At 66.0% G+C, this 27,056-nt stretch overlaps 4 protein-coding genes across 7 annotated transcripts; 2 read left to right on the top strand and 2 right to left on the bottom strand.

The window, feature by feature from the left end:
• Nucleotides 1-1,015: 1,015 nt before the first annotated feature.
• On the top strand, nucleotides 1,016-3,681 carry GPATCH4 (G-patch domain containing 4). 3 transcript variants are annotated; one of them, XM_075524915.1, is made up of 8 exons: nucleotides 1,016-1,295; nucleotides 1,591-1,664; nucleotides 1,753-1,845; nucleotides 2,069-2,176; nucleotides 2,352-2,458; nucleotides 2,603-2,647; nucleotides 2,776-3,025; nucleotides 3,176-3,679. In XM_075524915.1, exons 1-8 carry the CDS (start codon nucleotides 1,031-1,033, stop codon nucleotides 3,323-3,325), a joined length of 1,092 nt encoding a protein of 363 aa, XP_075381030.1. In that variant the 5' UTR covers nucleotides 1,016-1,030; the 3' UTR covers nucleotides 3,326-3,679. The 3 variants fall into 3 exon arrangements, with proteins under 3 accessions (XP_075381030.1, XP_075381029.1, XP_075381028.1); XM_075524914.1 differs by having other exon boundaries at nucleotides 2,776-3,022; nucleotides 3,089-3,677; XM_075524913.1 differs by having other exon boundaries at nucleotides 2,776-3,681.
• On the bottom strand, nucleotides 3,649-5,760 carry NAXE (NAD(P)HX epimerase). The gene is made up of 6 exons (XM_075524916.1): nucleotides 5,555-5,760; nucleotides 5,015-5,123; nucleotides 4,812-4,922; nucleotides 4,553-4,666; nucleotides 4,278-4,425; nucleotides 3,649-4,195 (listed from the first exon to the last, which is right to left on the bottom strand). Exons 1-6 carry the CDS (start codon nucleotides 5,743-5,745, stop codon nucleotides 3,993-3,995), a joined length of 876 nt encoding a protein of 291 aa, XP_075381031.1. The 5' UTR covers nucleotides 5,746-5,760; the 3' UTR covers nucleotides 3,649-3,992.
• A 1,086-nt stretch (nucleotides 5,761-6,846) lies between these two features.
• Nucleotides 6,847-9,383, bottom strand: TTC24 (tetratricopeptide repeat domain 24). Its single transcript, XM_075524950.1, is given in 6 exon segments — nucleotides 6,847-7,291; nucleotides 7,385-7,722; nucleotides 7,840-7,961; nucleotides 8,135-8,263; nucleotides 8,344-8,556; nucleotides 8,636-9,383. Coding segments are annotated over 6 exon segments (1,995 nt in total).
• Nucleotides 9,384-10,867: 1,484 nt separating this feature from the next.
• On the top strand, nucleotides 10,868-26,766 carry IQGAP3 (IQ motif containing GTPase activating protein 3). 2 transcript variants are annotated; one of them, XM_075524897.1, is made up of 38 exons: nucleotides 10,879-10,919; nucleotides 12,830-12,917; nucleotides 13,324-13,480; nucleotides 13,781-13,858; nucleotides 14,078-14,154; nucleotides 14,336-14,403; nucleotides 14,674-14,787; nucleotides 15,188-15,366; nucleotides 15,663-15,750; nucleotides 16,039-16,202; nucleotides 16,399-16,486; nucleotides 16,639-16,802; nucleotides 16,965-17,125; nucleotides 17,325-17,449; nucleotides 17,635-17,798; nucleotides 17,996-18,086; nucleotides 18,199-18,366; nucleotides 18,481-18,623; nucleotides 18,697-18,867; nucleotides 19,184-19,267; nucleotides 19,530-19,601; nucleotides 20,165-20,234; nucleotides 20,630-20,838; nucleotides 21,096-21,248; nucleotides 21,365-21,528; nucleotides 21,693-21,917; nucleotides 22,003-22,143; nucleotides 22,648-22,732; nucleotides 23,029-23,261; nucleotides 23,351-23,483; nucleotides 23,806-23,908; nucleotides 24,067-24,211; nucleotides 24,380-24,467; nucleotides 24,742-24,954; nucleotides 25,064-25,230; nucleotides 25,384-25,485; nucleotides 25,785-25,893; nucleotides 26,180-26,766. In XM_075524897.1, exons 1-38 carry the CDS (start codon nucleotides 10,895-10,897, stop codon nucleotides 26,291-26,293), a joined length of 4,923 nt encoding a protein of 1,640 aa, XP_075381012.1. In that variant the 5' UTR covers nucleotides 10,879-10,894; the 3' UTR covers nucleotides 26,294-26,766. The 2 variants fall into 2 exon arrangements, with proteins under 2 accessions (XP_075381013.1, XP_075381012.1); XM_075524898.1 differs by lacking the exon at nucleotides 12,830-12,917 and having other exon boundaries at nucleotides 10,868-10,919.
• Nucleotides 26,767-27,056: the final 290 nt, after the last annotated feature.

Here is a 27,056-nt window from a genome sequence, read left to right as displayed (position 1 = left end):
GTATGGGGGGCAGAGGGGCCACGGCACCGGCTCCGGAGCTGGCCCTTGCCCACCGCGGAGCCCTGGAGAAAAGCAAACAGCCCCCGGCTGCGGGGCCAAGCGCCGTGCCGTGGCTTCCACCGGGCTTTCCGGCTGGACACACGCGCCTGCGTGCACACGCGTGTGCGCGCACATGCACACGCACCCTCTGAGGCTGCGGAGCCCTCTCTGCCCGTGGCCCACACGCAGCGGCACCGGTGCAAAGCAGGCAGCGAGCAGCGGGCACGCGTGCCGTGCAACCGCACGGGGAGCGGCGTGTGTGCACGCGGCGTGCGGGTAGCGGGTACGTGCAGGGCACAGGCACCCGTGTGCAAAATGTCGCGTGCGTGTGCGTGCAATGCGTGGTTAGCTGCGGGCGGGCGTGTGCCCGTGGCACACCCAGCTGGCGGGGACGGGGGCGGTGTATGTGTGTGTATATGTGCGTGTGCATACGTGTGTGTGCATGTGCACACGTCTGTGCGTGTGCATGTGTGTGCATGCGCGTGTGCATGTATGTGTGCATGCATACGTGTGCGCATGTAGGTGTGTGCATGCATGCGTGTGCATGTGAGCGTGTGCACACGTGTGTGCATGTGTGCACGTGTGCATGCGTGTGTGCATGTGAGCATGTGCACGTGTGCGCGTGCATGTGAGCATGTGCACGTGTGCGCATGCATGTGCATGCACGTGAGCACGTGTGCATGCTTTTATATGTGTGTGCATATGTGTCCGCGTGTGCACACGTGTGCATGTGTGTGCATGCGTGCGCATGCACGCGAGCATGTGTGTGCATGCTTTTGTATATGCGTGTGCATGTGTGTGTCCGTGTGTGCACACGTGTGCCCGCCCGCTGGTATATGTGAGTCTGTGTGTGTGTGTGTCCCCGTGCCCCTGTGTCCCCGTGCCCGTCTGTCCCCGTGTCCGTCTGTCCCCGTCCCCGCCTGCTCGCGCGCGCGCACCCCTCCACAGCGCGGCCCCGCGCCGGGCGCGTTCCCGGCCACGCCGCGTGCGCATGCGCAGAGCCCCCTTCCCGGCGGCCCCGCCGCCGTCCGAGTGCGCCTGCGCTGTCCCTCGGCCCCCGAACCCCGCCCCGCCTGGCGGCGTGCGCATGCGCAGTCGGCGCTTCTTGCCGGGCGGCACCGGCAGCGCGTGGCGGGCGGCGGTGCCTGAGGGAGCGCGCGGCCCGGCGGGTGCCGCCTCCATGAGCTGCCCGGAGCCGCCGGGCCGCGGGATGCGGTTTGCGGAGAGCCAGCTGCGGCGGCACGGCTGGCGGCGAGGTGGGGGCCGGCCTGGGGTCCCCCCGCTCCGCGGCGCGTCCCGCCATCCCTTGATCTTCCCTGAGTGCCCCCGGCCGCGCCCGGTCCCCGGCGGTCCCTGGCCCTCCCCGCTCTGACGGGCCCGTCCCCCGGCCGTCCCCAGCCCCACTTCCCGGAGGAGCAGGGCTCGGCTTCGCGGCCTCAGCCCCCCCCACGCCGGGGGTCTCGCGGCGGCCCCAGCCCCCGGTGGCCTCCCCCGGTCGCGGGGGGCTGGGGGGGAGCCGCTGCGGCGAGTGACGGGTGCCCTTGTCCCCAGGGCGGGGGCTGGGGAAGCGGGAGGACGGCATCGCCGAGGCCATCCGGGTGAAGGTGAAGTGTGACACGGCGGGGGTGAGTGCAGCCCCCTGCCCCGCCGGGGCTCGGCCGCAGCGGCCGCCGGCGGCTGCAGCCATTTCGGGGGCTCCTCTGCACCCCGCAGGTGGGACACGACGCGGCGGAGCCGTTCGCCTTCCACTGGTGGGACCACGTCTTCAACAAGGCGGCTGCCAACATCGCTGTGGAGGCCGGGCAGGTAGGAGGGCTGGGGGGTGGCGGGGGGTACCCCGGTTCAGCCAGGCAGGGGAGGGCTTTGGGGTCCCTTTTGGTGGCCTTTGCGCTGCCGCTATATGTCCCCGCGGTCCCTAACAACGTGCAGCACCTTGTACGGGGACCGTGGTGGCAGAGAGGTGCTGCCGGAGGGGGCTAAGCCCCTCGGACAAAACGCTCCTGAGCCCTTTGTGTCTCTCTCCCCCCAGGATGGCATCTCCATGAAGACGCTTTCTGAGCAGGGAGTCAGGATCAGCAACAAGAAGCCCCGCAAGGCCGGCAGCGCTGGCACCATGCTGTATGGCCGCTTCGTGAAGGTAACCGGCCCTGGGGACGTGGCTCGGGGAGCAGCTGGCGTCTCTGTGAAGGCTTCTGTGAACTCTGCACCCCCCCTTGCAGCACAGCCTCCCCAACCCATCGCTGCTGTGGCCCCCAGGGCCCACTTTTCCTTGTCCCCCTTTCTCACGGCCCCTCTGCCTCTCCCCGCTGCAGTCAGCCACGCTCACAGCATGCGGGGAGGAGCCCACGAAGCTGCCCACCGGCTCAGAGAGCAGCGAGGAGGAGGAGAAGCTGGACCTCTCTTCGGCCAGGAGGCGAGGCTGGGGGCAGCGCTGCGTGCCCCATCCCCACGACGCGGCAGTGGGGAGGGACAAGGGCTGCGAGGGGGAGCCCCGGTCCGGACCGCGCTCCCCCCCGTGCCGATGCTGGGGGTGACACGTCCTGTCTGTGTCCCGCAGGCTGACGGATGAGGAGCTGATGCGAGTGTGCGGGGGCCGCACGGCACACAAGTAAGTCGTTGGTGGGAGCTACATGGTTGCGTTCCCCCCTCCTGGCAGGGGCTTTCGAGCAGGCTGGGCTGGGGGGCACGTTCCCTGCCAGGGAGGTGCCGGACCCCGGCTGCCCGTGATCGTTGCAGGGGTGCCCGTCACGGCCTGACCATGAGTGCCAAGCTGGCGCGCCTGGAGGAGCAGGAGCGAGCCTTCCTGGCCACGTACCGACACAAAGAGCAGCAGCGTGAGCCCCCGGAGAGCAGCCCCCCAGCAGGGAGGCAGGAAAAACGGAAGAAGAAAAAAAGGAAACAGTCTGGGGACGGAGGTGATCCTGAGATGCTGCAGAGCCAGGAGCCAAGTGGAGAAGAGGAGGTGGTGGGAGAGGAAGGGAAGGTCGTGAAGAAGAAGAAGAACCAGGAGCCAAGCGGAGAAGAGGAGGTGGTAGGAGAGGAAGGGAAGGCTGCAAAGAAGAAGAAGAAGCAGCAGCAGGAGGAGGAAGAGGACAAAGAAGAGCCAGTTGAGACAGAGAAGAAGAAGAAGAAGAAGAAGAAGAAAAAGAAGAAGGAGAAGAAGGAAGAGGAGGACAAAGAAGAGCCAGCTGAGACAGAGGTACCTCTAGAAGACACAGATGGGCCAGACCTTGCTGGGCACAGCCCCAGGAAGAAGAGGAAGAAGAGGAAAAGGGAGCCAGAGTGAGCAAGGGCCAAGGCTGCCGTGCTGCGCAGCTGCCGGTACCATCTGGCTGTGAGGGTCCCGATCCTGGCTGATGGGTGCCCAAGGGTGCTCTGGGCTCTTCCCAGGTGGAGCCCAGCGCTGTGGCCCAGCTGCACGTTTGCTGCCTGGGGATGCTGGGCTGGGACTGGTTGGTCTGGAGCTGGACCGAGCTTTATTTCACTCCCTGAACCTTCCTCCTGTCAGGGGTGACCCCAGTTCCCACCAGGCCCTGGGGCAGGGACCCATTTGCCATGGGTCTGTCACAGAGGGACACAAGGGGACAAACCCCACAGAGTATCGAAATATTTTTTCAAGGGCACGAATAAACCTTTATTGCAGTGAAACTATCCTGAAGTACGAGATACGTGGCAGACCCCGGGGATCCTGGATCGCGTCTATACCTACAAGCACTCAAATCAGGTAGCAACCCCAAACAGAGCCCGCCTGGCAGCCGCCCCGTCGCTCCCAAGCTCCTGGGGGCTTTGGTCTGCAGTGAACTTCAATCCCGCTGGCAGAGCTGGGTAGGGCTGGAGCCCTGTGAGGTGCTGAGCATCCTCCTAGCAGAGAGCTGCAGCGTTGGCAGAATCAGGCCCCGATCTGCTGTACGAAAGCCTAGCCCGGCACCTCAAGCCCCTGCCGAGCCCCAGCCCTAGGTCAGCTGCAGGACGCAGTCTGTCTCGGGGTACGGTGGCAGGTTTAAAGCGTATTTCTTCTGGAGCGCGGCAGGCACAAACCTGCCCCCCAGGAAGTGGTAGCGGCCGGTGAAATGCATCGCTGCCTTCTTGGGTGCCGTGAGCGAGATGAGCATGTCGGGCTGGAGACCGTCCCCCTTCCCCTTCTCCACGTCCCAGCCTGCAACAAGCCCCGAGGCCAGGCTGGAGCCAGGAAGGCTCCGGCCGAGCACCTTCCTCGGGTGGGTCCGAGTGTTACTCACCTGAGGGGATGTCGATGCTGGCGATGGGCACCGTGATGCGCTCGAGGGTGCTGAGGATGCTGCTGAAGGGCTCCCGCACCGCTCCCTTGAAGCTGAACCCAAAAATCGCGTCCACCACCAGGCCGTAGAGCTCATCGATGAGCGCAGCCTGCGGCGGGGAAGGCAGCGGGTGAAAAACAGCCCCGGGCACGGCTCCAAGGGCGGCTGCTCCCTAGCCAGGGGCGGCTGCTCCCTAGCCAGGGGCGGCTGCTCCCTAGCCAGGGGCGGCTCCTCACCTCGGCCGGGAACTCGGGGAGGAAGGGGACGTCCATCTTCTGGCACTGGGTGGTCAAACCTTCAAAGAGGGGCTTGTTGGGGCGCTTGGGGTAATACACGGTCGGCTCGTAGCCCTGCAAGAGCAGGAGGGACCTGAGCAGCGCTCTGGCACCAGGAGCAGCCAGAGGAGCGGGAACCCCAAAGCTTGCGGGTATGGGGGTGCGGGGGGACGGGCACCCCCCCGGGGGGAGCAGGCAGCCGCCCGCACGAGAGACTCACAAACATTTTCAGGTGTCGGGCGCAGACCAAGCCATCGCCGCCGTTGTTCCCCGGCCCACATACGACCAGCACGGCAGGCTGGCTCGTGGTGAAGGAGCTGGGCGGGTAGGCCTGGCGTGGGACAGGAGGCGCAGGGTTACGCTGGGGAAGCGGGGCCGCGCCGCGGGACCCCCAGGACCCCCGCCTGCCTCCCGTGTGCCCACCTTGGCGATGGCGGTGGCGCAGCTCAGCCCCGCCAGCTCCATCAGCTGGTCCACGCTGAACTTGTACTCGGTGAAGAGCTCCTGGTCGATGGCCTGGGCCTCCTCCTGCCTGCGGAGGGAGGGTGGCACCCCTGGGGACCTCGAAACCCGGCCGGACCCCCCCGGCTCTGCGGGGTCAGGGCCAGCCCGGGGGCAGCTGTGATCCCCTTGACTTTGCAATGGGGAGCATGGGGGGGGGGGGGGGGGCACACACGGGGGACAGGGTCCAGCCCCCCCGTGCACCTCCGCACCCCCGTCCATCCCACCCGACCTCTCTGCAACCCCCCCGTGTCCTGCCCAACCCCGTACCCCCCCCCCCCGTGCCCCTCTCCACCCTGTTACCCCCCCCCCCCGCACCCTCCCCGCACCCTGCGGACCCCCAAACATCCCCCGCACCCTCTACCGCCCTCCGGACACCCCTGCAATTTTCGACTCCCGTGCGCTTTTGGGCCCCCTCCCCGTGCAGCCCCGGGGCCCCGCACGCCCCCTCCGCAGCCATACCCGAGGAAGCGGAGCTCCCGCGGGCCGGGCCCGGCGCTGGGCCCCTGCATGGCGCGGTGAGGGCGGCACCGGGCCCGGGCCCAGCTCCGGTCCCAGCCCCAGCCCCGGCTCGGGCAGCGCCCGCCCGCCCGCGCCCCCGCCGCTACCAGCAGCCCCAGCCCCAGCCCCAGCAGCGCCCGCGGCCCCGGCATGCGGCGGGCCCGGCCCGGCACGGAGCGGCCCGGCACGGAGCAGGCGCGGGGACGGCCCCGGGGCGGAGCGCCCATCCCCGTGCCGCGGGGCGGCGCCGGGCTCGGAGCCCGCGGTCAGGCGAGACCCGCCCCCCCCTTCCCCCCCGCCCCAGCCCCAGGACCCCCGGCACGGAAAGGAGAACGGCAAAGGAGCGGATTCAAAACCGTGTTGGCTCAAAGCACCGTGAACGGGGCCCAGCGGCGGCTCGGCCCTGCCCCGCCGGGGGACGCGCGGGCCCGGCCGGGCCCTGCTGCCCGGTGACGCTGCCGGTCCCCCGTGGGAAGCGGCCACGTCCCCGCTGTCCTCCACCGTCACACGAGGCTGCAGATGAGGGACAGCTTCCCGCTCCCCGGGCGGGGCTCCCGGCTCCCGCGGGGCCGGCAGCCGGTGGGGTCGGCGGCGTGGCGGTGGCTGCGAGGCCACGGAGGCGTTACGGGGCGCGGGGGTGCCCGGTGGGATGCAGAATAGGGGGTGCGGGGGGGTTTCATACGGGGGCGTGTGAATCCACCCTCAGACCTGCTGCCCCGTCTATAGGGCTGGGCTCGGGGTTGGCTACAAGGTGCCAAAATCCCAAGCCCCTGTCATTTTGGGCTTGGGGACGCGGCCGTTGCAAGGAGCGGGGGTGTCCCGAGCGCTGCCGGGGGGTCTCCATCCCTGAACCCTCCCCTTGGAGGACACCCAGGAGCCCAGAACACCCGTCCGCTTCCTCGCCTGCTCCTCCAGTGCATCACCTACCTCTTCGGGGACCTCAGCCGGAGGGCTTGGGGGTCACGATGCCCTGTGAAACGCAGCGTGAGAACCGCAGCCCTCAGCCCGCTGGGGAAGCGAGGCTCCGGTTGTGTTTGGTACTTACCTGGCCGGAGGCCGCCGTGGTGCGACGGGGCCGGGCGCGGGCGGGTGGTGGTCCGGTTACTGGGAGCGAAGCGGAGGCGGCCCGTGGAGGTGACGGAGAGCATCTGTGTGACGAGCTCTCCCCATCGCATCGTTACCAAACCCTCCCCAAATTCCAGCTTGAATTACCCCAGAATTACGCATCTTTTCTAATCTCTGGATTTTCACCTTTAACCACGAGGAGTCCCCGGGGCGATGCCATTCGCCGCGTTACGTTTGCTGCTACTGCAAGGGTATTTGGGTGCAAGGAGCCGTATTGGGGTGCCTCCCCCCTCGCCCACCCACCTCTTAGCGTGGGGCTGACTGCGACACCCTGGAGCGGCGCTGGGACCGTCCTCATCCTCCCCACAGGCGTCCAGGCGGCCGTGTGGGTTGCGGGGCTGCAGCGCGGGGCCGTCGGCTGGGGCCGCTCCTGTGCCTCCGGGGAGGAAGGACAAATAGGCAGGAGTGCGGGACCAGACCGTGCCGAAGCCTTGGCTCCGGCAGAAATCGGCTGTATGGCTCAAGCAAATTGCCTGGGTTTTAGTTCGCACCCTCTTACCTGGACGCCCAGGACGTGCTCCCATCTCGGGCGCGTACAGCTCGTCCCCAGCCTGGGCTTTCCCCCCGAAGGACCTGGGGTCAAAGGAAGGGAGATTTATCTCATGGGTGATGCTGGGAACTCATCCGCGGAGGAAGGGGGGACAGGACGGCAGCTTTCCTACTCACACCTCGCTCCCCCGGAGCCGTGTCCCGCTGGCGCGGGGCAGCGCGGAGCAAAACCGCAGCTGGCCGGGGTCCTGCTGGGATGGAGGGACGGCCTGGGGTTTACGCGCGCGTGTCCCTCTGCCCAGCGAGCCCTGGTGCCTCTCTCCGCCGACCCCTGTCTGGGGGCTCGGTCCCCAGCACCCCCATCTGCCCCACGCCCCGGGGGGGGTGATGCTCACCGGGGCTGGGGCGGGCGCCCAGCCGCCCCCGCAGGAGAGGCGGCCGTGGAGGCAGAGCTGGTGCTGGATGGCGTCGGTAAGCTTGTGCACGACCCGCTCGCGGGCAGCTCTGGGGGTGTCCTGAGGAGGAGAGAGCCCGCGCGGGCTGGGCCGAGTGGGTCTGCTCCCAGGGCTGGGGCGGTCGCCCCGTGATGCACGGGAGGGTCCAGCCTTGGGGGTTTCCCCAGCGTGTCTTACCTGGCAGTGGGAAAGCAAAGCCAAGGCCTCCTTGTAGTGCCCGATGGCTTTCTGGGGGTCTCCCAGGTGGAAGCAAGCTGCTCCCAGCCCCTCGCACGCTTGCCACTGCCCTCGCACGTCCCCTGGGAGGCAAAAAGCAGCATCGGTGCTGGCCCAGCACGTCGTAGCCAAGGTCCCGGGGAGGGAGCACCGCTGATGCCCTTTGGATCCAGCGCACGCCTGGCTTGAGCCCGCTCGGCATCCGGATGCTGCAGAGCCCCCAGCGCGGGGACGATTTATCTGCGCCTCCCCTTACCCGAGTCCCGGAAGGCTTGCAAGGCGTGCAGGTAGTTCTCTGCGGCAGCCTCGTGGTTCCCGAGCCGGCTGCAGGCGTACGCCAGGTTACCAAAGCACTGCCCCTGCGCCCTCCGGTTCCCTAGAGCGCCTGGAATCGGGAACACGAGGCTCCATCCCGAGCCGGCACATCCGGCAAAGCCAAGAGCAAGAGATACCGGTGCGACCTACCGTGCAGTGCCGCCGCTCGCCGGTGCCAGCCCAGGGCCCTGCCGAAGCTGCGCAGGGCGTTGTGGGCAGCACCCAGGTTCTGCAGCAGCGCAGCCTCCCTGCGCCGGTCCGGCTCGCCACCGCAGAGGGCAAGGGCCCGCTCGAAGCTCTCGGCGGCCAGGGAGAAGATGCGGAGCTGGGAGTAGCCGAGGCCGACGTCGTTGTAGAGTTTCCCTGTGGGGCAGAGAGGAAAAGCTTGGTGCGGGCGCTGCTCCGCAGGGCAGCGAGAGGAAAGGCTGCGGTGCAGCGTTACCTCACAGGGCTGGGTCGGGGATGCTCTCGCAGAGCGAGCGGCACTGGGCGAGGACCCCCGCGATCTCCGCCGCCCTGAACCGTTGGCTCTGCAGCATGGAGCCGCTCGCCCTGCTCAGAGCCACCGCGGCGGCCTCGGGGCTTGCGGCTGCCGCGTAGGTCCGCGCGGCGTCCAGGAAGCAACGCGCGGCTCGCGCCGGCTCCCTCATCCCCAGGTAGCAGCAGCCCATCTGCACGCGGGTCCCTGCTCGGCTGCCAGCCTGCACCGCGTGGTCGTCAGCTTTGCCGAAATACTCCAGAGCCTTCGGAAAGTCCCGGAGCCCTTCGTGAGCCGCTCCGATGTTGAAATAAAGGTTCCCCAAGTGCTCCCTGCTCTCCCCCTCCGAGGGCTGGGACTGGAGGAGGAACTCAAGGCCCTTTTTGGGCTTCCCGGTCTCCACGTAGGCAGCCCCCAGGTTGAAGGCACAAGCCCTGCGGAGCCGGGGGTTTGCCGTGCCCCCGGAGAGGAGAAGCGCCTTCCTGAAGCACCCCACCGCCTCCCGCGCATCGCCCAGGGCCAGCGCCCGCTGCCCGGCTCGCGTGAGCCCCTCGATCCCGGCCGCCCGCCCCGCCGCCTCGTCCCTTCCCTCCTGGGCATCTTCCCCGGCCTCGGGCTTCTCCTTCCCTTTCTTCCGGCTCTTCTTCCTGACGGCGGGGGCCGCGGGGGCCGTGGGCTGCGCTCCTGGGTCAGCAGCCTCCTCCGAAGCCATGGGCAGGGGCAGCGACCTGCCTGCAAGAGAGATGGATGCAGCAGGCAGCCCGAGCCAGCCCGGTCCTGGGATTCTTTGACACGAGCAGCGTTATTTTACATTATTTAAAAAAAAAACAAATTAGAAAAGTCTTGTAGCCTGTTTGCTGCTAAAGTTTCAGGGAGGAAAAAGGCCTTTCCATGGAGGACCCCAGCCCAGCTTCTGCACTCGATGCCTGCCTCCTGCAAACCTTTGTGGTCGCCAGAGAGGAGGGGGGGGGGTCACTGGAGGAGGAGGGGGGGACGCCGCAGCACGGGGTGCACGTTCCCGGGGTGTCTTTTTGAGAGGCAGAATAACCGGTTGCACGCACTTACTGTTTGCTCTTTGGGTGCAAAGGGTGCCGAGAGCGCGGAGGGGAGGGAGAGGGCATCACCGCCGCTCGCAGCTGCGCCGCTGCTGCAAACCACCGCTCTCCGGGCGGGGACGGAGGGTGGCCGAGGGGCCTCCGAGTCCCGCTGGGGCTGGGCTGCCTGGAAAGGCACCCGGAGCGGGTGGCAGCCCCCCGGATGCCGGATGCCGGCGCCTGGGGCCTGGTGCTGGAGCACAGACGGCTCCTGAGCGCCAAGAAAACAGCAGGGTCGTGCGTGGCACGAACAAACTGGGACAAAGCCAGGTCTCCTGGGGAAGGCGCGTTCCCGCAATGGCTCGCCTGGCTCCAGTTTCATCTCCGTCGCCGGCACGGCGTACAGTGCCATGGCAACTTGGTTCAGCAGCGCCGGTGTGAACTGCGCGATGGATGGCACAACCGTCCCCTCGCTGTCCCGGCGAGCTCATGGCAGGCGCTGTGGACTTGTTTAATGAGGGGGCACGTTCGCGGTTCGGAGCGGAATGATGTACGGGCACGGCGCGGCGAGGGGGAAGGACGCTCCGGGGCCGGCCGGCACATCCTGGGGTCCCCCCCGGCCCCCGCCTGGCCCAGCCTGGGTGGGCAGACCCCGGTGTGCCCCTGCTGACAGCAGGATGCCCCTGGGGCGTGCAGATCCCCGCGTGTCCCCCGTGGGCCCTGCAGGTCCCCGTGGGTGCTGAGCCTCTGGCACGCCAGGCTGTGTGCCCCGTGCGGGTGCTGGTGCCTGGGTGTGCCCATCCCCTGCACCCCAGGGTGCCCCCTGCACCCCTGGGCTCCCCCTGCACCCCGGTGTGTGCCACCCCCTGCACCCATGGGCTCCCCCTTGCACCCATGGGCTCCCCCCGCACCCCAGTGAGTGCCCATCCCCTTGCACCCATGGGCTCCCCCCGCACCCCACTGTGTGCCACCCCCTGCACCCATGGGCTCCCCTCCCACCCATGGGCTCCCCCCGCACCCCGGAGCGCGCCGATCCCCGGGTCCTCGCGGGTCCCGGTTCACCCCCGCGCGCTCCCGCCCCGCGCGCCCCCGGTGCCGGTGCCGGACTACAGCGCCCGGCGGCCCTCGCGCGGCGTCACGTGGGCGGCGGGAGATTCAAATCGCGGGTGGGGCCGCGGCGGCCGCAGCCATGGAGCGAGCGGGGCCGGTGCGCTGTGAGTGACCGGCAGCGGGGGGCAGCGGGGGGCAGCGGGGTGTCGGGGTGGGTGCAAGTGCGTGGGGGCACAGGCGGGTCTGGGGGTGCGGGGGGAAGTGGGGGGCAGGCAGCGATGTGGGGCACGGGGGGTTGGAGTTCAGGTGGATGTGGGGGCACAGGCAGGTCTGGGGGGATGTGGGGGGCAGGCAGTGGGGTGGAGGAGGATTGGGGGCACAGGCAGGTCTGGGGGTACAAGGGGATGTGGGGGGCAGGCAGCGATGTGGGGCACGGGGGGCTGGAGTTCAGGTGGCCTTGGGGGACAGGCAGGTCTGGGGGTGCGAGGGGGTGGGGGCAGGCAGTGGGGTGGAGGAGGATTGGGGGCACAGGCAGGTCTGGGGGTGTGGGGGGATGTGGGGGGCAGGCAGTGGTGTGGGGTACGGGGGGCTGGAGTTCAGGTGGATGTGGGGGGACAGGCAGGTCTGGGGGTGCGAGGGGGTGGGGGCAGGCAATGGGGTGGAGGAGGATTGGGGGCAGATGAAGGGGGGACAGGCAGGTCTGGGGGTGCGGGGGGGTGTGGGGGGCAGGCAGTGGGGTGGAGGAGGATTGGGGGCACAGGCAGGTCTGGGGGTGCGGGGGGATGTGGGGTGCAGGCAGCGATGTGGGGTACGGGGGGCTGGAGTTCAGGTGGATGTGGGGGCACAGGCAGGTCTGGGGATACAAGGGGATGTGGGGGGCAGGCAGTGGTGTGGGGCGGAGGAGGATTGGGGGCACAGGCAGGTCTGGGGGTGCGAGGGGGTGGGGGCAGGCAGTGGGGTGGGATGGAGGAGGATTGGGGGCAGATGAAGGGGGGGACAGGCAGGTCTGGGGGTGCGGGGGGATGTGGGGGGCAGGCAGTGGGGTGGAGGAGGATTGGGGGCACAGGCAGGTCTGGGGGTGCGGGGGGATGTGGGGGGCAGGCAGTGGTGTGGGGCACGGGGGGCTGGAGTTCAGGTGGATGTGGGGGCACAGGCAGGTCTGGGGGTACAAGGGGATGTGGGGGGCAGGCAGTGGTGTGGGGTGGAGGAGGATTGGGGGCACAGGCAGGTCTGGGGGTGCGAGGGGGTGGGGGCAGGCAGTGGGGTGGGATGGAGGAGGATTGGGGGCAGATGAAGGGGGGGACAGGCAGGTCTGGGGGTGCGGGGGGATGTGGGGGGCAGGCAGTGGGGTGGAGGAGGATTGGGGGCACAGGCAGGTCTGGGGGTGCGGGGGGATGTGGGGGGCAGGCAGCGATGTGGGGTACGGGGGGCTGGAGTTCAGGTGGATGTGGGGGGACAGGCAGGTCTGGGGGTACAAGGGGATGTGGGGGGCAGGCAGTGGTGTGGGGCACGGGGGGCTGGAGTTCAGGTGGATGTGGGGGCACAGGCAGGTCTGGGGGTGTGGGGGGATGTGGGGGGCAGGCAGTGGTGTGGGGTGGAGGAGGATTGGGGGCACAGGCAGGTCTGGGGGTGCGGGGGGACGGGGACAGCGGTAGGGCCCCAGGCCCCCGGGGCCAGGCTGGAGGGGACCCGTTTTGCGGAACGTGTCTGCTGGGTGCTGCTGGGTGCCCCCCGGCAGCGGTGGGTGCCTCCAGCCCTAGGGTACGAAAGGACCCCAGACCTGCAGCCGCGTCCCCCCGGGCGCTGGCTCTGGGCGCCGGCCGTGGCCGTTGCTTTGGGCGAAAGGGAAGTTGGAAACTTTCTTCCAACCGCCAAAAAGGGCCCGGCCGCCGTCGGTGTCACCGTCACCGCCACGTCTCGGCGCGGTGCCCAGGCAGGCTGCTGCGTGGAAAACCTGCCTTTCCTTTGCGAAATCTTAATTTGGGTGGGGAAAGGTGCTTTCAAAAAGCCCCCCCCCCCTCCCCGCGCCCCGAATAGGGGGGGTTTGACGGGGTCCCCCCCTGTCGCCGCCCAGATGAACGCCGCACCGCGGACGAGATGGATGAGCAGAGGAGGCAGAACGTCGCCTACCAGTACCTGTGTCACTTGGAGGAGGCCAAGCGGTGGGGCTGGACCTGGGGACCCCCTCTGCCTTGAGCTCCAATTTTTTGGGCGAAAAAAGGGGTGCAAAGAGGGGGGGAAGGGGAGAAGGCACAGGGGGTGTGGGTGGGGGGAGGCTGCAAGGCGTAACGCTGCCAAATCCTGCCCGCTCCTGGTGCTTTCTGGCCCTTCAAACGTGTTTTCTGGGTTTTTTTTTTTGGGGGGGGGGCACTCAGCCATGCTGTTACCAAACTGAGAATAAACCCTGCGGCAAAGGGGTGGGGGCTGACCTCTCCCTGCCGTGGGGGGGGGGGGGAATTTATGGGGATGGGGTGGGCCGTCTCCTTTGGGTGCTGCTTTTCCTGTCCGGAAGGGGTCTGGGTGGGGGGTACTGGGGGTCCGCGACGTGCCCCGTCTCTGCCCCCCCAGCTGGATGGAGGCCTGCCTGAGCCAGGAGCTGCCCCCCCCCACGGAGCTGGAAGAGAGCCTGCGCAACGGGGTCGTCCTGGCCGAGCTGGGCCACTGCTTTGCCCCCGCTGTGGTCCCTCTGAAGAAGATCTACGACCGCGAGCAGACGCGGTACAAGGTGAGATCGCGGCACGGGGCGGGGGGGGGTGTGTGTGGGGGTGCGTTCCTTAGGGCGTACCCCAAAACTTGCAGGGATCTTTTAATCGCAAAGTGAGGAGGGACACGCTGTGATCGTTAAGGGACCAATTTCATAGAGTGGGGGCTGCAAACGGGGTCTCTCAGCTGTGCTGCCCCGGGGGGGGGGGGGTCACAGGCTTTGCCTCTGTCTTTAACCCGGCTGGGTGGGTTTGGGGGAGAGGGGGACCCCAGGGATGGGAGAAGGTGGGGTTCAGCCTGACCCCAGCTTCCTCTCTTCCAGGCAGCCGGGCTTCACTTTCGGCACACGGATAACATCAACTACTGGCGCGATGCCATGAGCCACGTGGGGCTTCCCGCGGTAACGTCCCCCCTCCGTCCTCCCCCGGGCCGAGGGACGCGCCGGCCTTTGTCCTCGCGGCAGCCCCGGGGCTGCGCCCCGCCGGCTCGGCTCACTGCGGGGAGCGCTGGCGTGGCGGGGGGGGGACTTCGTCTCTGTCCCCCCACCCTTGGACACCATCCTCCCCGCGGACCATCTCGGTGGCATCTCCGCCTGAGCTGTCTCTTGTCTTGTCTGCAGATCTTCCACCCGGAGACCACCGACATCTACGACAAGAAGAACATGCCCCGGGTAGTCTACTGCATCCACGCGCTCAGGTGGGTGTCCCCGCTCCGGCCCCGGGGCCAAAAACTGTTGTCACGGTTCGCGGCCGTGCTCACGAGCCCTTCGGCGGCGTCACCCCCAGGGCTGGGGCGACAGCCTCGGGTGTCGCAGAAGCGTCGGGAGGGCGAAGCGAGCGACGGCGTGGTCACGGCGTGCGTCTGCTTCGTCTTTCAGCTTGTACCTCTTCAAGTTGGGGCTGGCTCCTCAGATCCAGGACTTGTACGGGAAAGTGGACTTCACGGGTACGGCCACGCGCGGGGGAGCCCGGGCTGGGGGCTGGCCGTGAGGCTTTGCCAGCGATGCTCTCGGATCCTTCCGGTGGGAGGGATGTGGGGAACGAAGACCTCGGGCAAACTTTTCCAAAGCTGCCTCGGTGACGCTTACCCCAGCGCGGGTGTTTTCGGCACCCCTCGGGTTTGGCAGGGGAGCGGGGGGCTCTGCTGGCTGCCCCCGCTCCGGCGCTGGGCCACGGCGCTGGTGCTGAGCGGTGACGCCTCTGTGCTCTGCTCCAGAGGAGGAGATCAACCACATGAAGCGGGAGCTGGAGAAGTACGGCCTGCAGCTGCCCGCCTTCAGCAAGATCGGGGGCATTTTGGCCAACGAGCTCTCGGTGGACGAAGCGGCAGGTAACGGGTGCCCGTGGGGGGGAGCGGTGCCGTGCGTCGGCCCGCAGCGGGATCTCGGCTCAGCCCCCAAACGTCGAATCTGGAGCCAGCGAACCGAGCGATGCTCCGAGCTGCGGCGGAGGCACCTGGTTGCTCTCCTTCAGACCCCTGCGTGGCTGCGAGGACTGGCGCGGCCCCTTCCCAGCCAGCGGCACCCGGGGTTTTGCGTTAGCTGGGCTTGCTGTGGAGACGCCGAGGCTTCCCGGGCGCTGGAGACCGCAGCTCGCTCTTTGAGAAGGGGGGGGGGTTCCCACCATCGCGCGTGGCGCGGCTTGTCCCGCTGCACGCGGGGCTATAGCAGACGGTCTGTCGCGGCCCTCCGTGCCCCGTCTCACCCGCCTCCTTCCCGCTTCGCCTCCAGTCCACGCCGCGGTGCTGGCGATCAACGAAGCGGTGGATCGGGGGGTGGTGGCGCAGACGATGGTGGCCCTCCGCAACCCCAGCGCGATGCTTCTCGACCTGCGCGAGGTGCTGGCGGGCGCCTACCAGGAGATGCTCCACCGGGCGAAGCTGGAGAAGGGCAGCAATGCCAGGAACAGGGTGAGGAGGGCACAGGGGGTCCCGGGGGGGCTGGGAGAGGAGCAGCCCCTTCGCAGGGGGGGGTCTTTCTTGGTCAGAGACCCTCCCGGTGCTTGGTGGGTAAAACACAGCCTGGGAGCCCTCGTGCTGGTCAGAAGATGGGGGGGGAAGTGGTGGGGAAATGACTCCTCTTTGGGGGGCTGGTGGACCCAGGGTTTGGGGTTGGGAAAGGAGCCCAGGCATCTGCGGGGGACCCCCGCCGCGTGGCGTTGGGGTGCGCTTGGGCGGAAAGCTCAGGGTGGGGAGTCCCTCTCCAGTACCTGCAGGTGATCCCCGAGGGAGAGGACATCTACGACCGGTGCCTGACCCAGGCGGAAATCCAAGGGAACGTCAATAAAGTGAACGGTGAGCAAAGCTGTGGCTTCCCTCCTGGGGGGTCTCCGGAGCTTATCCGTGGGTCCGTGGTACCCCAGGCTGCAGGGGAGAGCCTGCCCAGGGTGGCGGGCATAGCGGAAAGGACCTGTCTGCTCAGGCCAGCTTCAGACCCGGTGGGGAGCAGGGCCGGGCGTGCGTTTCCAAGCAGAAATTAAAATTATTGGCACGCGGGCTTCAGCCGTAGCTCCCGTTGCTCCCTGGAGCTGCGGATGATTTACCTGCTCCCCTCCTCCGGCGTAAACTGGCCTCTCTCCTTAGTGCACGCGGCTCTGGAGGAGGTGGACGATGCCCTGGAGAGACAGGACGCGCCGGCGCTGTACCGCGCGCTGCAGGACCCCGTCCTGGCCCTGCGCCGCCTCCAGCGCGACAACCTCGACCGCTACTTGGAGCAGCTCAGCGTGGACCGGGAGCAGAAGGCGCTGGTAGGGGCCGGCCGGAGCCTGCGGGAATTGGGGTACCTGTGCTGGGGTGGCACCCCAGGACGGAGCGGGGGGGTCCCCCGGGCAGGGAGTCGCTTTGGGATCAGCAGCTTTCTGCAAGGGGTCTGAGCGTGGCCGCTCTGTCAGCACAAGCGGGATCTGGTGTGAGACCAGAAGCCCCGCTTTGTGCCCGCTGCAGGAGCTGGGCTACGGGGACCCGCTGGAGCAGGAGGAGGTGGAGGCGGGGATCCTTGCGGCGAACAAGAAGGGCGAGGAGGAGCGAGCCAGTGAGTGGCCGGGGCGGACGCGGTGCCCGCGGCAGGTTTTGCTGCCCGGTGCGTCCCCTGGAGCCGGTGGCCCTGCCGGCTGCCTGGCCGAGTGCCCCAGGGCCACCTCCCGCAACCCACCCGTGCCAGCCCAGCCCCATCTCTTCCCTCAGCGCTGCAGGCCGTCAGCCGGATCAACGCGGCCATCCGTCGAGGGATGCCGGCGGAAACCTTGGAAGCGATGACGGACCCTGCGGCGCAGCTGCCCGACGTGTACCCGCTCGCCGCCCCCCTGTACCAGCGCCAGCTGGCCCTGCTGCAGCGCCAGCACCCGCGGGTGAGCGCTCTCCCGGGGACGGGCTCTGGGTCCCATCGGTGGGGGGGGACGACCGGTGCCTCTGCTGGGATGGGGGAGTGCTTCCCCCACGCCTTGGGGGGCTGCTGGGGCTGGAGGCTGGGGGGTTTGGGGGGGTCAGCGTCTCTGCCCGCCCCATTGCAGGGCGAGCTGGTGCAGGAGGAGCTGTTCGTGGCTGTGGAGATGCTTTCGGCCGTGGCACTGGTTAACCGAGCCTTGGATGCCGGGGACCCCGACGGCCTCTGGAGCAGCCTGGTCAGCTCAGCCCTGGGCCTCTCGGGTGTTGAGGACGCAAACGCGCAGCGGTAAGGAGATGGGCTCGGTGGTGTGGAGCAATCCCTCGGGAGGGGACGGTCGGGGGCCTGGGCTTTGTGGGGGCTCGTTTCACCGGCCTGCCTGCCCTGTGCCTTACCTTTTCCCCTTCGAAAAGCAAAGCAGCTGGCTCTGGCAGGCGCCGTTCCCGCTTAAAATGCACCGCGCCGCTGCCCTGTGTCGTTCCTGCAGGTATTTTCAGGACTTACTGCAGCTGAAAGGCCAATTTAGGGAAGCGGGAGCCGAGTTCCTGAGCTGGAACGACATTCAGGACAGCGTGAACGACACCAATTCATCGGTGCAAGACGAAAACGACCGTGAGTCCTGCTCGCGTGGGGTTTGGTCGAGCAGGGGGTTCCGCAGATTTTCCGGGAGGGAGGTTGCGCTGGGAGCCCAGCCCTAATGAGACACTAGAGAACCTCACGGGACCCTGGCCTGCGACCCCGTTGGGTGCCCGGAGCGCTGGGGGACCCGAGCCGCGTGTCCCTTCCCTCCCACGCAGGAGTCCTCGCTGTCCGGCTGATCAACGAGGCGCTGGCGCGGGGGGACCCCGAGAAGACGCTGGCGGCGCTGCTGCTGCCGGCGGCCGCCCTGCCTGACGTCGCCCTCCCGACCGCTCGGCGCTACCACGATGTCCTGGCCCGGGCACGAAGGCTGAAAGCCCAGGTGGGGTGGCATCCCCCTCGGCCGCGCGGTACCCCCCCCCCCTTGGCAGCATGGCATCCCCCCCGGCAGCGCAGCACCCCGAAAAGCCAAAGGTGCTCGAGGGGTGATGTAGTGCAAGACCGGCGCGGCTGAAGCTCTCGGGGGGGCCGCGCAGCTCGCTACACCCCATCTTTCCCCCGTCTCCCCCTGTCTCGCAGGCCACGGAGGACGATGGAGCCGTGCTTTGGTGGGAAGAGATCCAGGAAGGGGTCTGCAGGGCCAACCAGGACACGGTGGCAGCCAGGAGGAGTGAGTGCTCTCCCCGGCGTGGGTGCTGGGTGCCGGCCCCACCGGTCAGGGGGCTGCTGGGGTGGGGGGGTAGGCCAGAAGGGGCTCACGTGAGCCCCCTCCGCTCCCACAGTGGCCCTGGGCACTGCCGCCATCAACCAGGCCATCAAGGAAGGGAAAGCGGCGCAGACCCTGCGGGTGCTGCGCAACCCCGACGTGGCCCTGCGCGGCGTGGTGAGCGCCTGCGCCGCGGCGTACCAGGAGCGGCTTGCGGCTCTGATGGCCACCAAGAGGCAAGCAGGTAAAAGCTTGGGGCCGCAAAAACTTTCCCGCTCGGGAGCCTGGGGTGCACCCCCGCCCCAGCCGTTCGGGGGAGCAGCACCCCCCGGCAGCACCTCCCCGTCTCGGCACGCAGGGAGCGCGAAGCCATGCTGGATCCGGCACAGGCTGATGGATGGTGCCGAGTACTACCTGAGCTTGCAGACCTTCGAGGGCAGCTGGCAGCGCCCGCGCGACGGTGGCCTCAACACCACGCACCTGAGCCGGGAGGAGATCCAGGTACGGGGAGGATGAGGCTCGGCGGGCGCCGGCGGCATCGCTGGGGCTGAGCTGGTGCATCGTGTCCCCGCAGTCGGTTGTCACCCGAGTGACCGCGGCGCACGACCGGGAGTGCTTGTGGGCATCCAACGTCGCCTTCGTGGTGAGGCTGCAGGCTCGGCTGCGGGGCTTCCTTGTCCGCCGGGAGTTCGTGGCGCGACGGCACGTCCTGCGGGACCAGCGGCCGGCTGCCATCAGGATCCAGGTGACGTAGTCAGAATTGGTCCCTCCTCTGTGCGGGGGGGATGCGAACCACGGGTGGCTGCTTGCGGCATCCTCCGGTAGCTCCAGGGAGCACCGGTGCTTGCCGCTCTGTACATTTAATAGCCAGGACTCACCCAAGGTACTGCAGAGGATGGTACGGGGCTTATTTTTTTCGCGGCAGCCGCTTTGGGTGCTGGTCTCCTCTGTTTTCCCATGCTGCGTTATCCTCCCTTCTTGCGTGCTCTCTGAAAAACCGACCGGACGTCGCGGCGACCTTGCGCAGGTCGCGGTAGCTGCTTGTCTTTTCTCACGCCCAGGCTTGTTGGAGAGGGTACAAGCAGCGCAGAGCTTACCTGGAGAGGCTGCGCTACCTGCAAGCCAACGCGGATGCTGCAATAAAGGTTTGGAAGACTCTTCCTTCGCCCTTTACTCCCACACCGGGCATCGCCGCCTGCTTGCTCGGCAATGAACGTGGCATTTCCCCCCTGCCCGGTAAAGAGGCAGCCGGGGGGGAGAATACGGCAGCTGGACCATGGCTGGGCAGCTTGTGAGGGGCTGGGGGAGAACGTCTTGCAAAAACCCCCACGGTTTTCCCCCTTCCCACCCGCTGGCTTTGGCCAAGCGAGTCCTTCCAGTATCCAACTGCTCGAACGTCTCTCCCAGATCCAGGCGGGCGTGAGGATGTGGCAGGCTCGGAGAAAGTACCGGGAGAGGCTGCGCTACTTCAGGCAGAACGTGAGCGATGGGACGGGGAGTAAAAGAGCTCCTGGGAGCGTGTCACCGTCTGTGGGGACGGAGGGGGACGATCCTGAGCGTGCGGTCGGACCCCTGCCCCCGAGTGCTTGCGGTGCAGCCGGAGGGAGAAATTGGTGCATCCTTGCGCGGGGACAGATGGGGAGGGAAAAGGTGCCTGGTGGGTCTGGAAGCCAAACTATCAGGCTCTGTAAAGCATGAGGAGAGATAAACCACTCCGGTTCTATCAAAAACCAACGAGCACTTCAAGATGCCTATTAGAGGGGAAGGAAATTTTGGGGGAAAGGGGTGTGTTGGCTGCGGGGAGCGAAGCTGCGCCCGTGGAGTTGCTGCAGCATGTGAAATACGGCAAGCGGAGGGGAAACGACCGCTCAGGAGGGTGAAACCCTGAAATCCCTCCTGGGTTGCGGAGACCCTTATCCCAGGCATCAGCAGATTCCCCGCGGCGGGAGCAGCCGGGTGCCTGTCCGGCTCTCCTCCGCTCCCTGCGTGTTTCGGGGATGCTGTGGGGAAACACCCCCCCACCCCCTTGTTTGCCTTGGCAGATTAAAGCTGTAATTAAAATCCAGGCTTTTGTGCGCGCTAACAAGGCCCGTGGGGATTACAGGATGCTGGGTAAGTGCCTGCTCGTCTCCGCTCTGAAGCGGCTGTAATTAATTGGGAAGGGGACTCTGCCTCGTCCCTTGTTGGCCCTGCGCGGTGGGGAGGGGGCGGCAGGCTAGCCACCAGCGTCCCCGTGGCAAGCACGAGAGCGGCAGAGGCTCGGTGGTCCCTTGGCATCAACTAGAGCAGCCCTGGGGCTGCTCTTGCTGCCTCTCTGCTCCCGAAGGCTTCCCGGGGAGGTGTTGCACAGCGCGGTGCCGTCTTCTCCTGTGTCCTGGAAGAAGATGGGGTTTTGGGGAGGAGGATGGGGCGTCTTGCCGAGATGCTGGGGGTCCGAGGGTCCACGGTGGGGGCGGTGACTCAGTCTTCCCCGTGAGCGTTCACGGCGGTGCCGTGCCTTGCTGCAGTCCATGCCAGGAGCCCGCCGCTGAGCATCGTCCGGCGCTTCATCCACTTGCTGGAGCAGAGCCAGCACGACTTCTGGGAGGAGTCGGAGGTGCTGCGGCTGCAGGAGGAGGTGGTGAAGAGGATCCGTGCCAGCCGGCAGCTGGAGAGCGACCTGGACCTCATGGACATCAAGATTGGGCTGCTGGTCAAGAACAGGATCACGCTGCAGGTGGGGAGCGCGGCGGCAGGGGGAGGACATGGGCCACCTCACGCGGCTCTGCCGCAGCGCCCAAGCCTGTTCAGCCAGCGCAGAGCTGGTCGTCCCCTCCTCGGCATCACAGCTTGAAGTTCTCTCTGCTTTGCTTTTAAAGTGGTTGAAGGGGTTGGGGAGCACTGAGGTGCCTCTGGCTCCCTTTCCCCAGAAGCTGGGCTGAACGCTTGCTGGCAGTCACCAACGCTTCTCTTTCCTTGCCTGCGTGGCTCCAGGAGGTGGTGTCCCACTGCAAGAAGCTGACCAAGAAGAACAAGGAGCAGCTCTCGGAGATGATGTCCATAGACAAGCAGAAGGGGCTCAAGTCGCTCAGCAAGGAGAAGCGGCAGAAGCTGGAGGCCTACCAGCATCTCTTCTACCTGCTGCAGGTGGGGCTGGTGGGGCTCCGCTGTGTCCACCACAGCTGGGGGGAGCGGTGTGGGGAACCTGGCCCCCCGCCACCCCACGCCACTCGGGGTTAGCTTGGTGTTCCTCATCCCTGCAGACACAGCCTGGGTACTTGGCCAGGCTGATCTTCCAGATGCCCCAGAACAAGTCCACCAAGTTCATGGAGTCGGTGATCTTTACGCTTTACAACTATGCATCCAACCCACGGGAGGCTTACCTGCTGCTCCAGCTCTTCAAAGCAGCGCTGCAGGAGGAGATCAGGTGGGTGGCCGTGGGTGCCCGGGTTTGGGGACAGGTCCGGGAAAAGGCTGAACCAAGGGCCTCAGCTTGGGTGCAGTTATCCCCTCTGGCCGCTGCCTCCTGCGTTGGAGAACAAACACGCTGGTCCATCCCCTTCATCCCGTCCTTCCTGTTTCTCTCCCCAGGTCCAGGGTGGATCACGTCCATGACATCCTGACAGGGAACGCCACGGTGATCCGGCTGGTGGTCAGCTTCTACCGCAACGCGCGCGGGCAGAACGCCCTGCGGCAGATCCTGGGTGGCCCGGTGCAGGAGGTCCTGCAGGACAAGACCCTCAGCATCCGCACCAACCCTGTGGACATCTACAAGGCGTGGATCAACCAGACCGAGTCGCAGAGCGGGCAGAAAAGGTCAGGCCCTGGGCGAGGGGGCTTAGCCCGACCACAGGGTGATGGGCGTTGGGATGGTGATGGGGACCTTGTCTTCCATTCGCAGCAAGCTCCCGTACGAGGTCAGCCCTCAGCAGGCTCTCAGCCACCCTGAGGTCCAAAGGCGGCTGGATATTTCTATCCGCAACCTCCTCGCGGTCACAGACAAGTTCGTCTCTGCCATCACCTCTTCTGTAGACAAGATCCCGTATGTATCTCAACGGCTTGTACGCGCATCCCTGCAGCGCTGTCAGCTCGAAGGTAGCTTCAGCGAGGCCTTAGAAAGGGAGGTTGGGTGATGGGGGGCTTCCCAGCCCCTTAGCTGCTGCAGGACTGAGTTACTGCACTGTCAACAAGGGGAAATCCAAATATCGGCGGGCGCTGCTGCTTCTGCTCCTCCAGCAACGCCCCGGTGGGCTGGCTCTTCTTGCCACTCCGTTTCTGAGTGCTTTACTACCGGGTGTTGAGGTGTCTACGAGGAAGAAGCTGAGCTTTGGGGTAATCTCGGAGGATGAAGGCTTCCTCCAGGGATGTCTGCGTAGGGGAGGGAGCTGAGGGATGCTGCAGCTGGCAGCCCCTCCTATGGGCTCCTCCATTGCCCCAAGGCTGGGGGCTTGCTGCTTCTTGGGTGGTGGGTAGTAGGGATGGGGCAGGGTGGCCAAGCCTGGTGCTGCCCCGCACGCTGACGGACCTCTCCCTGCCCTCTCCTCAGCTATGGCATGCGCTATGTGGCCAAAATCCTGAGGACATCCTTGGCCGAGAAATTCCCCGAGGCCTCGGCGGAGGAGATTGACAAGGTACCCCGGGGCTGGTGGGTCTGCACGGCTTGGTGGGGTTCAACCGTGTGTGCGTGTGAAGGGCCAGGATCCCTCCACAGAAGGTCGAGTTCTCTTGGCTTAAAAATGCCTTCCGGTCAACGTTTTCCTTGAGCCACAAAAGAAATGCCAGTGGTGGGCTCTTCTCTGCACTGCTGTCCCCTCTGGGAGGGTCCCACCAGGCAGCGCAGAGATGGAACAGCCTTCCCTGCTGAGCTACCACCTCCTTGGCCACCAGCCCCTGTGCTCCCCAACACCCAGCCTGTCTTGTGCCCTAGATTGTGGGGAACCTGCTCTACTACCGCTTCATGAACCCGGCGGTGGTGGCCCCCGACGGCTTTGACATCGTGGACATCTCGGCTGGGGTGACCCTGCATCCCGACCACCGCCGCAGCCTGGGCTCCATTGCCAAAGTGCTGCAGCACGCGGCCGCCCGCAAGGCCTTCGACGGGGAGAACGCGCATCTCTGTGGGGTGAACCAGTACCTGGAGGACACCCACAACAAGTTCAGGTGGGCCCCAGGATGGCATCGGGGTGGGAGGGTGGCTACGAGCCTGTGGGGCAGGGCTTTTGGGGCTGACCAGAGGTCCTTCTCTGCAGGAGGTTCATCTCTGCTGCCTGCTGCGTCCCCGAGCCAGAAGAGAGGTTTAACGTGGATGAGTACTCGGAGATGGTGGCGGTGGCCAAACCGGTCATCTACATCACAGTGGGGGAGCTCATCGACACGCACAAGGTAAGGGCGTAAAACCCGCTGCAAACAAGCAGGCTCCGCTTCTTCTGCTTCCCACCTCCTGGGCTTTCTGCTGTGTTTCATCACGCTCGTCTGTATCCCACCACCAGCACAGCTTGTCCTGGCCTGGTTTTTTTTTTTTCCTTTTTAAGCAAGTAAATAATCCAGATTCTGCAGGTTCCCCGCTGCTCGTCCTTCCCTGAACCTCGTAACTTTGCAGTTCCCTCGCGGGCGCAAAGGGCGTTGCATCCTTCCCGACCGGCCTTTGCTCCCCGTGTCTTTGCACGCTCCTTTGCCGCTGACTCTCCTCCCTTGCACCATCCAGCTCCTGCTCGAGCACCGGGACTCCGTCGCACCACACCACGGAGACCCCCTGCACAAGCTTCTGGAAGATCTTGATGAGCTTCCTACGGTCCAGTCCCTTGTTGGTAGGTAGAGCTCTGGGGCCCACCACCCGCCCCGGCGGGAGGAGGACGGAGATGGGGATGCTTTTCTGGCATGAAGCTCTAGCTGGATTGCTTTGGGCATGGGGAAGCCAGCCCTCCTGAGCCTCACGTGGCTACCTGGGCTCTCTCTGCCCTCGCAGGGGAGAGCGTTTCCAGCCCGGCGGACAGCGGTGCCGAGCAGATGCTCTCCCAGCTCGGCAAAATGGAGATCTCCCTCACCCTCACCAGCAAGCTGGTGCCGGCGGCCAGCAGCGAGGAGAGCGACACGAGGAGCTTGCTGCTGAGGTGAGGATGGGCTCTGCGGGCTTCAGGGCAGCTTGCCGGGGGTTGGATGCCAGCTGGGATGCTCATGGGGGGCAAGAAAGCCTTGGGAGGCAACTAAATAATGTGCTGCTCTGGTGGAGGAGGATGATGGTCCGGAGCGGATGCCTGACCTCTCCGTCTGGTCTCTAGCACCAAGCAGATGTTGGTGGACGTGATCCAGTCCCAGCCAGGAGATTCCCTCCCGGAGATCCTGTGGACACCGGCCTCGGAGCACGAGGTGAGATGTGTGAGGCTGCTGCTGGGGATGAGCTAAAAAACTTCTCGGGGAAATGGCAAACAAGCCCTCGGCAAAAAGCTGCGCTGCTCCTCTCGAAGGCTTGGCCACCGCTCTTACGCTCCAGCAGTGGCTGGGCTCTGTCTTTCAGAGACGGCACGTGGTTTGGGCCGGGAGAGACTCGTACCAGAGCGTGTGTGCGAGCGGGGGTTCGGTTGCTCCATCTCCTCGTGCCCCGTTCCAGCCGTGTGCAGGCTCACCCCCTTCTCGTCCCCAGGAAGCCTCCCACCACCGCCTCGTGCACAGGCGAGCGCTGCAGGACGCCCAGACCCCTGCCAAGCTGAAACGCAACCGCTCCCTGGCTGCTAACAGCCAGCTGGCCCTGGAGGAGAAGAAGCGCAAGATCATCCGCAACCTGCGGCGCTTGGAGAGCCTGGGGCTGGTGGACTCTGCCCATCAGTACCAGGAGCTCATCAACGAGCTGGCCAAGGTGTGCTGGGGAAGACGGACTCTCAACCCACCTGAGATCCCGCTCTGGAACTTCGAGAAAGCTCAGAACGAGTTATATTGGCTTTCTTGTATGGCTTCGTTTCCTCCAGGACATCCGTAACCAGAGGCGTTACCGGCAGCACCGCAAAGGGGAGCTCCTGAAGCTGAGACAGACCCTGCAGGGCCTCAACGCCAAGACCTTGTTTTACGAGGAGCAAATAGATTATTACAACCAGTACATCAAGACCTGCCTCGACAACCTGGCAGCCAGCAACAAGTACGTTTCCTTACAAAAAAACCCAATAATTTAAAAAGAATATACATTTTTTTCACTGCTATCTGGATATTGTGAGTCCTGGAGATGTTGGGGGTCCGAGGGGTGGCGTGTGGCTGGAGACCAGCTCTGAGCACGTGGTCCCTTCTCTTCAAGGGTCAGTGGGAAGAACAAGAAGCTGCAGTCGCTGCGCTACACGGCGGCCCGGCTGTTCGAGAAGGGGGTGCTGCTGGAGATCGAGGACTTGCCGCTCTGCCAGTACGTAGCCCCTGGTCCGTGGGATGAGCTATCGCAGCGCAAAGCTTGGGCGGGTAGAGGAAAATAGCCTGGGAGGAGGGTGCGGGTGGGCCCACCATCGTCCCCCCCCCCAAGGACGGGGTGAGTTTTTTCGGGTATTACCAGGAGAACACGGGAGAGTTGGGATTTGGAGGGGGGTTTCTGGGCTGCGGGTCTGGCCTCGTGTGTGCCGAAGGGGTTGCGCTGCGGGGGTGACCCGCTCCTTGGTTGCGTTAAAGTCGTGAAGCCCCTTTTGGTAGCGAGCGGCTCCTTCCCTTCAGGTTCAGGAACGTGATTTTCGACATCATCCCCTGCGAGGAATCGGGGAGGTTCCAGGTGAAAGCCAAATTCATGGGGATTGACATGGAGCGGTTCCAGCTGCACTACCAGGTGGGGAGCCCGTCCCGGGGCTGCCTGTGCCGCAGCGGGCAGCCTTGGGGGTGCAGGGGGTGGACGGTGTCCTCACACCTGGCTGGTTTTGGGGGGGACTCGGAGCCCGGGGGAGCCCTGCCCTGAGCTGGGGCCAACCTCGCCGTGCGTCTCCCCGCTGTGTGCGTCCCGATGCAAACCCAGCTCCCCGGGGGACGCCGCAGTGGGTGCGGAGGGGGGGGACAGCCCCGTCCCCTGGCTGGACGCGCAGGGCTGGCGCTGATGGTGATGGTCACCTCTCCCGCAGGACCTGCTGCAGCTGCAATACGAGGGCGTAGCCGTCATGAAGATGTTCGATAAGGCCAAGGTCAACGTCAACCTACTCATTTTCCTCCTCAACAAGAAGTTTTTCAAGAAGTAATGGGGGGGGGGGAGGGCTATGGGGAGCGGGGGGGTGATGCAAACCTGCCAAAGAGAAACCTCAGGGTCGGCGGTCCTGGGGCAGCGTGTCCTCGTGGTGGGGAAAGCTGCTGCTTGCGATGACGCTTTCCTGCCCGGACGCAGCGTGCTTGAGCATCTGCAGCCGACGGCACCCGGCTGGGGGGAGAGCAGAGGGCTCAGAGCTCGGCCTCGGCACCCACAATCTCGGTGCTGGCTGGGAGCCCCCCGCTCCTGCGGCTCGCGCCGGCGTGAGCCGGTACCTGACCCTCCCCGCAGGGAGGAGGAGGCGGCTGCCGCAGCTTTTGCGGCGTGTATAGCTTTTAAAAATCTAGATTTTGTGGGTATTTTGGCTGTTTAGTTCCTGTGTTGCTAACAGCTGGCTGCTCAAGGACGCTATGGATTTCTGGACACTACACGTGTTTTTAGTGATGAAATAAAGGTATTTTAATATATTTTTTTTTTTCTTCCTCCCACTAAAGATGAGCGAATGTCAGAATTAGACTTTATTTAGGTAGGGAGAGAGGGAGAATATAGAGGCTTGTGAAGATACCCATGGGCTGTTCTCTAGTAAATCAAGGTGCAATAGGAGAATTTTATCTTTTAAAAATGAATTTCACTGCCTGCTCTCCAGCCAGGCTGGGGGCAGAAATAGAGGAGGGGGGCCCAGAGCCACTGCTGTCCCGGGGATGCCTGGGGGGACCGGAGCAGGGACCTCTCCTCTCCGGACCATGCTGATGCCTGGC

Source organism: Mycteria americana, chromosome 25 (assembly GCF_035582795.1).
Source record: "Mycteria americana isolate JAX WOST 10 ecotype Jacksonville Zoo and Gardens chromosome 25, USCA_MyAme_1.0, whole genome shotgun sequence".
Lineage (NCBI taxonomy): Eukaryota > Metazoa > Chordata > Aves > Ciconiiformes > Ciconiidae > Mycteria > Mycteria americana.
The sequence above is the reverse complement of the archived record's forward strand: the minus strand, read 5'-3'. Positions and strand labels throughout refer to the sequence as shown.

Excerpts from the sequence above, each read along its gene's own strand:
- GPATCH4 (XM_075524913.1), top strand. The coding sequence starts at position 1,031 with ATGCGCAGAGCCCCCTTCCCGGCGGCCCCGCCGCCGTCCGAGTGCGCC. Across the intron at positions 1,296-1,590 it reads GCGGCACGGCTGGCGGCGAG|GGCGGGGGCTGGGGAAGCGG; the intron begins GTGGGGGCCGGC and ends CCTTGTCCCCAG. Across the intron at positions 1,846-2,068 it reads TCGCTGTGGAGGCCGGGCAG|GATGGCATCTCCATGAAGAC; the intron begins GTAGGAGGGCTG and ends CTCTCCCCCCAG.
- NAXE (XM_075524916.1), bottom strand. The coding sequence starts at position 5,745 with ATGCCGGGGCCGCGGGCGCTGCTGGGGCTGGGGCTGGGGCTGCTGGTA. Across the intron at positions 4,923-5,014 it reads GCGCCACCGCCATCGCCAAG|GCCTACCCGCCCAGCTCCTT; the intron begins GTGGGCACACGG and ends GTCCCACGCCAG. Across the intron at positions 4,426-4,552 it reads TCCCCGAGTTCCCGGCCGAG|GCTGCGCTCATCGATGAGCT; the intron begins GTGAGGAGCCGC and ends TCCCCGCCGCAG.
- IQGAP3 (XM_075524897.1), top strand. The coding sequence starts at position 10,895 with ATGGAGCGAGCGGGGCCGGTGCGCT. Across the intron at positions 18,087-18,198 it reads CACGGTGGCAGCCAGGAGGA|TGGCCCTGGGCACTGCCGCC; the intron begins GTGAGTGCTCTC and ends CCGCTCCCACAG. Across the intron at positions 23,262-23,350 it reads GACACCCACAACAAGTTCAG|GAGGTTCATCTCTGCTGCCT; the intron begins GTGGGCCCCAGG and ends CCTTCTCTGCAG.